The 13,889-nt window shown below is 39.8% G+C and overlaps 1 protein-coding gene across 6 annotated transcripts in view; it reads left to right on the top strand.

The window, feature by feature from the left end:
• Positions 1-13,889, top strand: part of elna (elastin a) — a 50,630-nt gene that overhangs the window by 4,889 nt on the left and 31,852 nt on the right. For all 6 annotated transcript variants that reach the window (XM_062385531.1, XM_062385532.1, XM_062385530.1 and 3 more), the window contains exons 2-4: positions 4,730-4,798; positions 5,677-5,724; positions 6,656-6,784. In XM_062385531.1, the coding sequence (XP_062241515.1) occupies positions 4,730-4,798; positions 5,677-5,724; positions 6,656-6,784 (246 nt within the window). The remainder of the gene's footprint in view (positions 1-4,729; positions 4,799-5,676; positions 5,725-6,655; positions 6,785-13,889) is intronic.

Here is a 13,889-nt window from a genome sequence, read left to right as displayed (position 1 = left end):
GGATGTCTTTGACGCAACACAAGTGAAAGCACAGTGTGTAGTAAAATTGCTCCATTATGGCCTTGTACTCATAACTTGTCAGTTCCATATTATCGCATAAATCCGTTTCTGGAATAGAGTCATAATTTGAACTGTTTGTTCCACCAGTATGTAGTGATTTCACATGGTTGATTGTTATCTTCGACCATGGCTTATCCGTTATTCATGTTGAGGTCTAAAATACTTATAGAGGAGAGCCCAAAGCTTTTCCAAACCCCTTCATTTCCAGTATCAAAGAGGTGCATTTCCTGAGTCAGTTGTAATGATTCCCGTAAGCTTCCTGTGGGAAGGCTTCACTCAAGACACACAGAGGCCAACTTGCTTGGTCATTATGGGCTGTGTTTGTGGTTGTACGGACAAGCAAATAAAGAGAAAGTGAAGTTAGGTAGGGTGGGTAAACTTCCCCCTTAAGTTTTTCTTTTTCTGGGATGCTCCTCCTCACCCTTTCCTCTTCCACCCTCCAACATGCTGTGGAAAATGATAGTTTGTCCAGCTGTCACGTGTCTGATAACGCGACATGTAAGGGCGCCAGGAACCACAGTCTTTACATCACAGTGCTGTTGCTCTGGGTTGCAGTATGAGAGATTTCCATTAAGGCAGAACCAAACTCTCTCCTCTGCGATGGCAGTTTCAAATAAAAGTAAATGCAGCCAACATTTAGCCAAAATATGTTTTAGATTTTTCGAAAGTGATTGAAATAGCGGTGCACATCAGTGTACATATCAGGTGGCTAGAGTGATGTAAACACATTACAGCGTAGTTTTCCCTCGGACTTCCCAGCTTATGTGGTGCAAAGCACTGAGATCATAAATGGTAATGGTCCCGTAAGTCTTTTGTAATGAACAGGGAATGCTGCTTGTTCTATCAACTCTTAAAGGATCTAATTATTTAGTAAAAGGCCAATTATTAAGAAACCACAGAAAAGGGATTCTGGAAATGTCACATTACTCACCACCCTGTTGTAAATGAAGTTGAACTAGAAAGCTTTCAAGTCTCGAGAAATTGTTGAAGCTGCCATTAACATGAAGAGGAACTACGGAAAAACCTGTAATTGGCTTTGGTTTGATTCTATAACAGTTATTTCGTAGAGTTTCCAAACTTCTGGGCTATTCAGTCATTACTCATGGGCCCAGTGACCCATATCTCCCATAAAATCAAGTTTTTCAAGCCAGTATAATTTTTCTTCTTTAAGCTGTATCACCAGTATTGATGTAGAAGTAAAATATCAAATAAATCATCTTGCCAGGAAAACCACTGATAAACATGTCACTTCCAGGCCAACACTCAAACATCCCATTATGCAAAACTAAACATGCAAGTGGCTGGATCCAATCCTTTTCTCCTGTAAGCCTGTGTCTGATGAACTACGTCATTTTATCAAAATTCAAATCAAGGGAACCGAAGAAACCAAAACACTTGCATACGCACATGTTGTGTATGAAAATGATTTTCGTTTAAGCTTTTGGGCTTTTCAAACATCGCGTTCTTTGAGTAATACAAACACAAATTTGAAACCTCATTCTGATTATCAGATATCTTGTTAGATTATGGATTGAATAATGATGTAGAAATGGTATCAGGAATTTCCTTCTCTAGAAAATAATACCGTTCAAACTTTTAGACAACCCCATAATTTCACGGTTCATGTTGTTTGGTGCATTATTTATATACCACTTACGAAAAAGGTACAGCTCTTTACTTTCTGTATTAGAGCAGAATTGGCTGATGGATTGAAGTCTGGAGGTTTTAAATTTAGTTTTTGAATTGTATTAGTCCGTTCACCTTCAATGTTTAAAAGTTTTTGATGTTTCTGTTCAAAACATCCATCTCTTGGCCAGTTTCCACTTGTGTGCGATCGCGCACACACTCTTAATGATTGGGTTCCACCCCCTGGTCCCACACAAGCAGCTGCACAGGTGAAGTTGGTAAACTGGCACGACCTTGAATATTCAGAAGTGACTCCAAACTGTGCTTGAGATACATTTGTGGTCGGATGTATTTGGGGGGAAATGAAATTTGAAAAATCTATGCTAAAAAATGTAAACTAGCCTTGTTGGGGATTGCCCAACATCACTTCATGGCCACAAGACAGTTACATGAGAGCTTCAAGTGTTGGCTGAGAGGGACTCAAATGTCCAGTAAGTAGAGGATCCACACCTTTTCTATGTCTGGTTCTGACTCTCTAACTCAGTACGGGTGCACATTTAAGTCAATCGTTGTTCACTGTTGACTATCGTTTTGTGCAAAGCCACACCTTATTGAATGTATTTTGAAAATTCTATCTTGTTCAAGCACATTGTGCACTTCAAAAAGCTTAACAAATAATTATCATCATGTTATTTATGTCAATGTTGCTGTCTCACTCCTGGACTTTGAACCCCATTCTATCCACTTGATTCCCTTTTTACTGATGACTGGCTTCATTCATAGTTTACTTACACTCTGTCCTCTGAAAATGAGATCAAAAAAGCGTGATGCCAAAATTAAATCACTGGCGGGATTCCCATTAGAGTGCATTTACATCATCACCCTCCTAATACACATTCACAGCAACTCTAAACTCAATGAATACTTGTAAAAAGTTCAGTTAACAACCTGTCATTGTATTTCACTGGCAGTAATTTATCAACGCTTCCCTGACATTCCTTTTACACATCGTCAAAATTAAGTAATAAAACTCTCACACTTATTCCTTCTGAATAATGTAGTAAGAAGTGATGGCTTCTAACCAGTTTTTCATAAAGATCGCGAATAAAACTCACTGCTTGGTATTAAATGTTTAAGTCTGCTAATCTTTTTTTCTTAGTTTTTTATTCACCAACATTAATTGTATCACAAACACTCAGAGCAAACTGTTGTCTGGGGTCAACTTTGAAATAAATTATACCTCTTCATATCCCTTGTGGTCTACAAGTCAGCCCTGTCCTTCACACACATTCCAGCACATTCCCATAACCTGGCTGATTTCACAAGCAGCTTAAACGCACAGTGATGATGATGATCAGAGCAATCCTGACGACATCTTCAGATATATTGAGGAAGGTCAGGCTACTTGACAGAGGTCATCATGGGCCTCATTTGGATACACGGCTAAAGTGAACCTAATGCACTTTGTAAAATTGCCACAGTAGCATGATGGGATTCTTAGAAAAAGGAAAAGTGGAGCAGTCACACACTCCCTCTCGCCTCGCTTGCGATGCCGAGACAGGAAATCCTCCTTTTCACTGCGAAATGAAGGAGCAAAGTTAAAACAATTACTCCATCTCTGCTGTTTGGTGCCTGCCCCAAAAATCACTGCTACGGAGTCTAGGGCATGGTGACAGAGAACCATGTGACTTGCATTGATTTAGTCAGTTTATAATGAAATAGAGAGCCCTGAACATTATTATTTATTCCCTCTTTTTATTTGATTTCAGTCAACTTAGATATACCAAGTTCTTCTGGTCAGATGGCCATTTTAAAATGAAGAATTTTTTTTCTGTCAAACAAAAACAGACAAATGTTTCATACCACATTACAATCAGATATAGGAGAGCAGTTTTGGATATGTGAATATGGTAATGTTGTCCTTGTTAACTCCAACAAAATCAACTCATGTCTATATCAACACAATTCTGTCGTCTAGACTCTGATTTTCAAATTTTTTTACCAAAAAATAAAAGCTCAAAATATAAACGTCATCTTACTTTTTTTTTAATCCTCGCTATCTTTAGAAACCCATCCAACAAGTTGATCCTTACTCCATTGCTTTGCTTTTCTCCATTGATTAGCACTGGCTGCTCATTTTCTTAACCTCAACTGGGTTTGTGCCATGTTATTATGGCACAAAACTAATAAATCTGTCTCAACTTCAAAGGTCAAAGCCATGACTTTATCATTCAACTCAATCGGACAGTGATTCATTGTAATGTTCTTCCACTAATGGCCCAACTCAATGGACAAAGAGCTGTTTTCTTGCAGTGTTTACTAATAAACACATGGATGCCTTTGACATGTGGTTTAAATTAATTGGCCTCCTAACACATGTAAGAACCATTATACATAATCATCATGGTCCTGCAGCCCTGATCTCTCCCTTTTCACTGATATAAACCAGGTTTGCCCTCAAAAAATATAACTGCAATTTTTGCCTTAGCTCACCAGTCCCAGTGGATTAAGCTGTTAGTCGTCCCAAAACAACTGGAGTCATTTTGATTTTTGTATCCCCCTTTTCTTTTATGGCTGTTGTTGTTCCTTGCTCACATGAGGCCACTGTGTCTGGGATCAAGAAGGACCATCTCAGGAGTAAGTTTGGTGCGCAGCCAGAAATCTGCTAGAAATGAGGCTGGGGGATGGAGGTGGGGGTCAACATGTCCATGCTGCTGCAGCAGCTTTCTGAAAGAAGATTTCCAACTGCAATACCTCATCAAAATGAAAACAGAAAAAGGAATTTACTTCTAATCAAGACTAGAATTTTTTTTCAATTTTCACTCTGGCTCTGGTGGGAGCTGCTGTATTCAGGTTGTATTATGTGATGCATCATTGATTTGACCTGGGGGATGAGGACAGGTTTCAGTTGTGTTGTTCGGGTCACTAATGATTCTTTTGGGAGATTGATTGTCTAATAAATCAGATGATGGGTGAAAGCTGCTCTGGCTTGGTGACACATAATGGTGACGACCCTCTGCTCTCTCTCTGTTGTGTCCTCCAGGTGTGTATGTGCCACCTGGTGCTGGAATCGGACCAGGAGGTGCTGGAGCAGGCACTGGATTCTTTCCAGGTAACAGAGCCTCCAACAACTTGTCTGGATAGTTTAAACAAAAATAATCCAGAACTCAGCCACAACAAACACAGTCTGTTTATGATTATCACAGGTATAAGAGTAAAATAATGCTGTAGAGCAGTGGTTTTATTACAACAAAAATATAAAAATATCTCAATATAAAATTTAACCTATAGTAAAGATATTTACTGTTTTGTGTTGACGTAAATTACAGAATATCTCTTCAACTGCTCAAATTAAAATGATGATAACCACAGTTTAACTCATATAATGAGTCTGTTAGTCTGTTACACCATCAATAAATGGATACATCCGCCAAGACCCAAAAATTCCTTTATTAAACTGTCACTTTATCTGGATTTTGATCTGGATTTGCACCAAAGTACACAATATCATTCCCTTCAATATACAGGATTTTTTTTATGGATTTTTCCTTGACCCATATAGCATAGCAAGTTTCATTGTAATCAGTGCAGTAGTAGAGGTAGTAGGTCCTGGGTAATCCTGCTCACTCACTAACAAACAAATGCAGCCGACAATATAAACTTCCTGGTGAAGGTAAAAAATGTTAATGACGTTTTTTTTTCATGTGCATGTTTTGCAGCTCATTTGTGTTGACATCTGCCGTGTTTTCATTCCCCACCCTCCCTGCATTTTCTCAACCACTTAACACAGGACGGGGAATCAGTGTCCAGTAAGACATATGATGGGAACATACATGCATATGAACATGCATGGTGTCTTATTGCTTTTCATTATAATATTTTATTCGAAACACTCAAAATGTCAGTATGGATTCCTGTCCAACCCACTGTCTGCTACATCTCTACATGCGAACATTAACTCAATAATCTGTGATATTATTGTTTTTCAAGGGTCTGTTGGAGGAGTCCCTCCAGGCTATAAACCAGCCAAAGCTGCAGGTGAGTAGTTATGTTGTCCAACAAATAAAATTCATTTTTAAGATAAAACATCTTGTTTATCAAAAATTGGTCAATGCACAAATGTGGTAGTGATTTGAAAACAAGAAGCAATGTTTGTATGTTCTGTATGCATTAACGTTATCCCTACATTATATATTTACTTTTATTCCAGGCTCATTTGTGAGTGTTTTTGACTATAGATAAATAAAACATGTTTCATTAAGTTACTTCTCTTTCATGCCAGCGGCTCTGCTTTTACTCAGGGCTCTGATTGTTCGTTCATGCGACCGTTGCCTCCATTGGGCTCAATACAGAGACACAGATACTCTGTCTGCTGTTTGTCATTTCACACATCAATAACAGATGCCTGCCACTTAAGCAGCAGCTCACCGACCGTAGGCACATTGGCCTGACTTCAACGCCCATTTGCTATACAAGGTTGATCCTGTGTGTCTTTGAAGGATTAACTTAAGCCATCACTCTGGGAAGAACCTATTGATCAGACTTTTTAAATGTCTCTATGCATAGTTGAATGTCGTAAAGGTTTATGTTAATAAGAACAAGAAGAAAGAGGTTCTAAAGACAAATTAATTTCCCTGTCAAAACTTTGTTCTTGTTTTGTCAGATGCTGGGAAAACACAAGCAAGAGTAATTACATTTCTTGGGATATTGCTGTGGCAATAAACATTGTCTTTAGGGCCAACCACTGTTATTAAGCTGGTTTATTGGATGACATTAGGAAGTTTGAGGTTTACAATTGTGAAATCTGTTCTCTCATACAACCTCAGTCATGAGCTTAACAATGAATATTCATGACTCCATAATGACTTGACATGGACACTGTTAGCTGAATAATCTGGTGAATAATGACAACAATAATGATGAAGTCGACGGCACAACACACCTGTTGCTGTTTTATTCCCGACAATAGGAGGTTATGGAGGTGGAGGCTATGGAGGTGGAGGCCATGGAGGTGGAGGCCAAGGAGGTGGAGGCCATGGTGTAGGCCCAGGTGGTTTGGTGCCAGGAGGTGTTGGACCTGGTGGCCAGGCGTTTGCAGGTATGAAGACAGATAAACATCCAAACACTTTCTTTGTTTAAGCTGCTGATGGTCAGATATCAGCGCCTGGAAGCTGCCCTGTTTCATTCATTCCTGTCTAGGGGCCTTTGTTGCATTGTGTAGACTGTACTGTTTAAACATGGACGACATGACAGCTATCTTAAGTGTCTCATTAGCTTTCTAATGCCTGATTGCGGTATAGTTTATAAATACTGCAACCTCCATGCTAGTGAATTGGGCATCGTTCAAACTAAAGTACACATAAAAACCCATTTCCTCAAGCTGTTTCGTCATCTTAGGTAGTTCTTATCACACTGACAGTTTTTTTATTTATTTGTTTTTTGAAACGTAATAATTGACAGCTGACTAACTCACAGTTGGTCGAGGGACCTCATGACTTCATCCCCTGATTGCTTCAGACTCTGTCTCCAATGATGTAATCACTGAAAGATGGCTGCTTTCATATCTGGGATATTTGGACTTCAATTCTCGATAGTGGGAGGGAATGGAGATGCATAATCCATATTTATATACAGTCTATAAGGCATGTCCTAATCCCCTCTCACACCTTTATTTCTTGTCCAAACTTCACTGTTATAAGTCGGGTTTAGGAGAAAACGCTGAAAAAAGCATTATTAAAAGATTGTAGCTTTCTATTTCACATTGTCTGAAACTAGCAGGTGTTATACAATGGGCTGGGTCTATGTTGTGTGTTCATACTGTACATTCAAATTATTTTAAATTTTCCAAATCATTTGTGGGATTAATCAGTCAACATTAGAAGATAGTGTGCTCATGGTCAGTTTAAATCAAACTGTAATGCTGTAAAGAAACACTGACATAGAGGGAAACAGACTTCTTTTGTTCACAACAGGGGAATTTCCTCTTTGTTACATATAATGTCAAGTGCTTTGACAGGAAGGAAACAAAGTGCATTGTTATGAGGTGGATAAAATATGTTAATGTACAGACTACATGATGCACCCACACACACCAACAGCGACCTGCATAAATACAGAGCAGCGGCTAAAGAGAAACAGTGTTTTGATTGGTTGTCACCAAGTTTTTCTTATCACCCTTGTGTTTTCGTCAGGGCTGGTTTACACCGGCTCTGCAGCTGTTTGGGGCGTCCTGTCGGGGTTGGCCCATGCAAAGATTTCACCACTCCTAGACCTCAGCTGTATAAAGGAGTGATGATTGGCAGTGTGCAAACGGCCATCAACGCCAGCCAAGCAATGGTGCCAGAGTACTGATTAATGTTATTGTAATGTTGGAACCTTACAATATCTGGAAACCTCCTCTGAAATTTACCACGGCCCTGTGCTCAGATAGCGTACAGTAAATATTTTCCTTTCAGCCTGCACTGCATTGGTGCTGTAGGAACGATTAGCAATCATTTATTTCCGTAAGCACCGCTGATACAATCTGAGCTTACTTCTATGTGTTAAGAAAGATAAGGAACCAAGCAGTCGTCTTATTGTCCTGATAACTCATGCAGCCTGTTTCTGAGGGCTCCCTCTGGAGGGCCACACCCCTGCCAGCAAATAAAACTAGCTGGAGAGCCATTTTGTGAAAATTTCCTAATATTCAGTATTTGGTGGAAGTTGATCTTGGCTGGGATCAGCAGAGCTCTACTTGGGGAAATATTGTCCCAATGTTAGTATGAATACAAGGTCTCCCTCACAAGGCGTACCTGGCAGAAATATGTTAGTGAGAAAAAGGGAAGCAACCAATGTTAAAAGCGGCTCCTTGTGTTTTTATTCAATTTGGGTGTAGGTGCTCCTTCCCACATTCCATACTAATCTCTGTTGCATGGGGAAAAGAAGGGAAAAACCTTAAACACAGACTGAACAGCTAAGGGTCAGATAAGGTTTTACACATGAAATGAAAGGAGAGACTGAAATTCACGAAGGGATTATGATATGTTCTGCTTCCTGACCATAATTATGTTCAGTGGTATCTGAATAGTTTCGTCATTGATAAGTTTTCGTATCTGCCATTTCATTTCCAACAGAATAAAATTACCTTAAGCGATCCATATTTGGATTGGAGATGTTTTGGAATAAATAACAAGAAGGACATTTCCATTACTACGCAAATGTGCCTCTATAGTTCACCAGTTTGTAAACCTCATACAGTTGCAGGTAGAATCTCTTTGCATCAGTTCGCCAGTATTTGGCTTGAGACACAACATGCCAGAAGAAAATTCCATGCTACCACCATATAAAAGATGATTGACCATTATTTATCATGCAATAATACATAAAGCAGGGTTGATAAGTGAAAAAACAATGGTTAATCGCTCACGCACACATGATGAAAGATGCCATTAATTTGTACCTGGAGGCTTTGTGGTGACATTGCATTCACCAGACACACACCTTGCCTGTCCCGTAATCAAGCACAGCAGCTGGCTATGTGATTAGCGTGACTGCAGTGAATTGCAGTGCAGCTCATCCAAGACCTTGTAAATGTAACACTAATTGTGAGACCTGTCATTGTCCAACATTGACAGTACACTGAAAGCTGGAATAGAGGATCTTTCTTTCTATGAACAGCTGTTGGACTCAGATTCTGCGATCCCCCCAAGCGAAGGTGGATCAATCCTCGTCTCCGTGATTTCTAAATCTTGGCTTTCGTATGCTAGCATCTTGTCACTTTCAGGCGGTGTGAAGGAAGTTAACAAGAAACATTGCGCTTACTGTTCTCACTATTGATGTAACTTTATTGGACCATTACAAAAGTCTGGTTCACGTTGAGAAATAATTTGTCTGGGTAAGATATATTTGGAGTGTTGATGATTAGCTCGACACTCAACAAATTGAAATCAACGTGTTGTCTGTCCCACCTCTCTCTCCCAATCTGAAGCTGACAATATCAATGTTGTACAGCACTATAGTAATCGGAGGGCAATGAAATGTTATATTATAAGTCAGAATCTGTAAGCAATTTTATTTTTACATATTTCCTCTGATAGAACATGGAGGAATACTATAGCCGCCATTCTATTCTGTTTCCAAAATATTGTCAATACCCATTATGAGTGAGGGTCTACAAGAATAAGAAACTTGATTCGCACTGTGGTCTTAATGAGTGTCAAGGCTGATAAACTATATATGTTTGTGTTTGTGTGTGCGGCCCAGGTCTAATTCATGTTGTAGGGAATCTGTTTACACAATCACATTATGGGGACTTTTCTCCCTTCTTGGGACAAAAAAGTCTCATGACATAAACATTTTACGGTGAAGAAGAAATGCTTTGAGGTTTAGATTAATGGGGCTAGGGAATGGATTATGCCAATGTGTCCTCACTAAGGAAATGGTACAAACGTGTGTGTGTGTGTGTGTGTGTGTGTGTGTGTGTGTGTGCGTGTGCGTGTGTGCGCCCTTGAGTTTGAATTAGCACAGTGGCAAGTCAAAACCTTGTTCATCGTGGATGTACATGTTTCAATGACTTAGTTTCACTGTTTGTGGTTGGTTTAAAATAAATGGTGTGGGGTCTAGGTAGCTCTGAAAGTAACTCAACAAAGCTGACCCTCAGTGCTGCTCACCAAAACCTCTGAGCTGAAAATCTGAAGGAAATTGATATTGTGAGCATGGTAATATGAGCCTATTATTCAACATTATATTTCAATAGAACTCAATAACACCACAACCTAGTTTCCAAAATGACTTTATAACCTGGAGGTAGGATTGACTGCAGGGCTGTTGTATTAGGGTTGCATTAGTTTCAGATAATTGTACCAAATAAACTGGTAGCTGAATGTAAATAGTCCTCATCTCTTATTTCACTTTATTTTGGCTCTTTAGTTTCACTGAATAAACATAACAATTGAAATTAATGGAGTAATAGTGAAAACAGTCCCAACGGTTACATGAAAGATAAAATCGTGGTTGGACAATTGTGTGTAATTTAAAATGAGGGATTACATCATCCATTGGAGCAACATGTCTCTGTGAGTAGATCTGACAGCTGCTGGAAAGCCTCTCTGTGCAGACAATACATAGGTAGATTTGAGTTTGAACTGTCTCTGGCCAACACAAGACTGTTGTGATGTTGGTTCTCACTTTAAGGCTGTTGATAGAATAATGCTCATGTTATTATCCATCAACCGATTCTGAATTACAAACTCTGGACCATTGTGAACATTCCGTGTATCCTCCTACATGGTCCCTCTATACACCTGATTCTTTTAGGTCATGTTTGGACCCTCTTGTTCCTATCAGGGTATTTTTTTGAAGAAGCACCAAATGTACTTGTCTTCTTCACAAGATAAGTGGAAATATACAGGGAGGACAAAAAAGTGAAGGAAAGGACAAAAACATTATGTGCACATTCGTTCTTGCGACACACATGCTTAGAGAGATCGCTAAAAGAAAAGAGACTGATGGATTGAGGTGAAGATGAAAGTGTTTAGCCAAAAGAAGATGATGAGCTTGGAAGAGGTTCAGTCTCCGGGAGCACATATGCTTTTCATTACTGGAGCTCAGACCTGGAAGCATCTGCCTGTGAATCTGCCTGAACGTGAGTGTATATAAATATGTTAATGGAGCTCATCTGTGTGTTAATACAACGCACAGACTCATACATGTACATATAAACATACCTTACCTGCGCAATCTTCAAATACTTATCCCGGCATTGGTTTGGGGGCCTTCGGCTCACAGACATACGAATGACATGCTTGTTCAGCTTGTCCTTTATCCTTACCCACCTATCTTTCTCTTCCTTTCCTCAATCTGTCTCTGTGCCAAACTTTTAATAGCTTGGAAACCTTAACTGTCTGCAGAGGAAACTTGCATAAAACCAACTCTGTCCCTATGCTCGACAAAGCCCACCCAACATACACACAGCCAACACAGCTTGTTTTTTCTCTTTGGAAAAGCCTGTCACTTCCCGAACAATTTTATATGATCTCACCACATGTTGTTGTTAGTGTCCACAGTAATCTCTCTAATTCATCTTGGGAATAAGAATTTATACCAGAGTAAAGCAAGATAAGATAAGGGCTTTATTAGTTTTTATTGGTGTCTAATGCATCACGCATGCCACATATTACACTTTCTAACTGAGGTATTTTCCCCCCCTTCGTTGGACCAAAACTTTCACTTTAACTCAGTTACAGCTTTACGGCCTTTCACCACCCTGTTCTGTGTCATGACTGTGGCTTGTTCTCCAGTGAACATGTTACCATCAGAGTGCTTCTTCTTTTTCATGTTCTCTGTGTTAGTTGATGAGCCATCCTGCTGGCAGCTGCTCAACCTCTCCCCTGTTCCGTTTGCCAATAGGTCTGGAGCCTGGACCACTATCCTTGTCCATCTGGCAGCACAATTTAAGTGTTGTAAATGTTCTTACGGAGACGTTTCTTGCTCTTTTTTCCAGAGAGGCCATAAAGACAAATCCGCATTTGAATGACCTTGTTGCAATCATTGGTAGAGGTGGACTGTTTTCTGTTAAATCAGGGAAACTGTGTGTATTGGTTGGTAACTGGGCAATTAAAATGGTGTTAAAGCTGATAAAAGTTGTGTGTCTTCCACATTGTGAAAGTATAGCAGCGGTCGATAAAAATGTGCAACTTAACCTGCATAGGATGCTTTAAAACATGCACTGTACTCTCTAAATCCTGAAAGTATCTGGAGGGGCTGCATTTGAGGATGCAAATGTCTGAGTCAGTTGCTGAAGACTTTCTCCAGAGTTTTTCCTGCCAGCCCTGTGGTATAATGTCAGAGTGAGCCCATGTGAGAATATAGTAGGATTATGTTAGGGGAATTAACAGCAAGCGAGTGGGCACATTGATGAGGTTTCTAACACAAGGCGCAAGCAGAACTGGTAAAAAGAATAAGAATACAATTACCTCAAGGTGAAATAGAGGTGCCGTAGATGCAGACAAGATGTCAACTTGGAAAGACAATGAAATTTAAGAGTTTTTTGTGATAAGGGCCAACGCCTGTGTCTGTATCAGACATTTTAAAGTTGTAGTGTTGTAAATGAAGATAAGTGAAATAAATGGATTTTAAATCACTCTACCTTCATCTATTTAGGGGCCTTTATATGTTAGCCCATGAAGCAAATCCTTCGCATTGACATCATGTACAATGTGATAAAGAGCTTTCCTCCGTCAATGACACCATTTATCTCTTCTAATTGTTTTTCTTCGTAGATCATCCCATAAGTTTGTCAGTGTGGAATGCCTCAGATGGCTGCACAATGATGACAGCCTTTGTAATGTCAGAGGAATTTGGGAAACGCTTTTGAAGCCCCCTCAGTGAATCTAACGTCATTGTTTCAATTTGCATGTTTTGAGTTGAGCCAACCTGTCGGACACAAGTCTCTTTTCTCAGCCCAGAGTTGTCAGAAAAGTGGAATAGCAGTCAGATGCATATGCGGACCATCTGGGAGAGGAAACACTCTCGGCCAACTTTACATATCTTAGCCACAGGCTGTGTACGTTGACTTGTTTTCTCACCCTATGAATAATTTGTGAAATTTAACTTCTCCGGCTGTGGAGCTCAGACATGAGCTGTTATAAAAAATTGGTTTCTCTCAGAGCACGTGAACTCTGTGTCCTGCTGTACACTCTAATGTTCGCAGTGTGTTTCTGATTTGTCTGAATGCCTTCACCGTACATGTTGTAAGTTAGTGCGCCAAGCTTAAGTGGGCGATGGTAGGATCTCTGTATTAGGGATACTCTTAAGACATATTCAAGGGCTTTAGTGTTTCTGTAGAAGTGTTTAATAGGTAGAATAGCAGAGCCTCTCAACTAATCAAAAGGGAGAAATATTTGGTCAACTTGTAAGCTTACAGCATAGCGTGTTCTGTGTGGTTTAATCTGTTGCATTAACAATGACATCACAAACTCGGTGGATATGGTTTAAGGCATGCTTTACAAATCAGCACAGTTTGAATTAGGGACGGCAGCAACTCTCTTCACACAGATGTATTTTAAATAATCCATGAGTCTGTGGAGGTGAGAGGCGCACTGGGGCTCAAGCTGGTTAGATCAGACGGTTGCAGATGCCACTGGGCAAGGAGCTGTGGTTTGGCTCAATGACCGCTCTTGTAATCCACACAACGTGAAATGATGACTTTTACTTTTACCATTAAT

The sequence above is a fragment of the Platichthys flesus genome, chromosome 4 (genome assembly GCF_949316205.1).
Source record: "Platichthys flesus chromosome 4, fPlaFle2.1, whole genome shotgun sequence".
NCBI classification, from domain to species: Eukaryota; Metazoa; Chordata; class Actinopteri; order Pleuronectiformes; family Pleuronectidae; genus Platichthys; species Platichthys flesus.
Note: the sequence above shows the minus strand (reverse complement) of the source record. Positions and strands in the feature narration are given on the sequence as shown.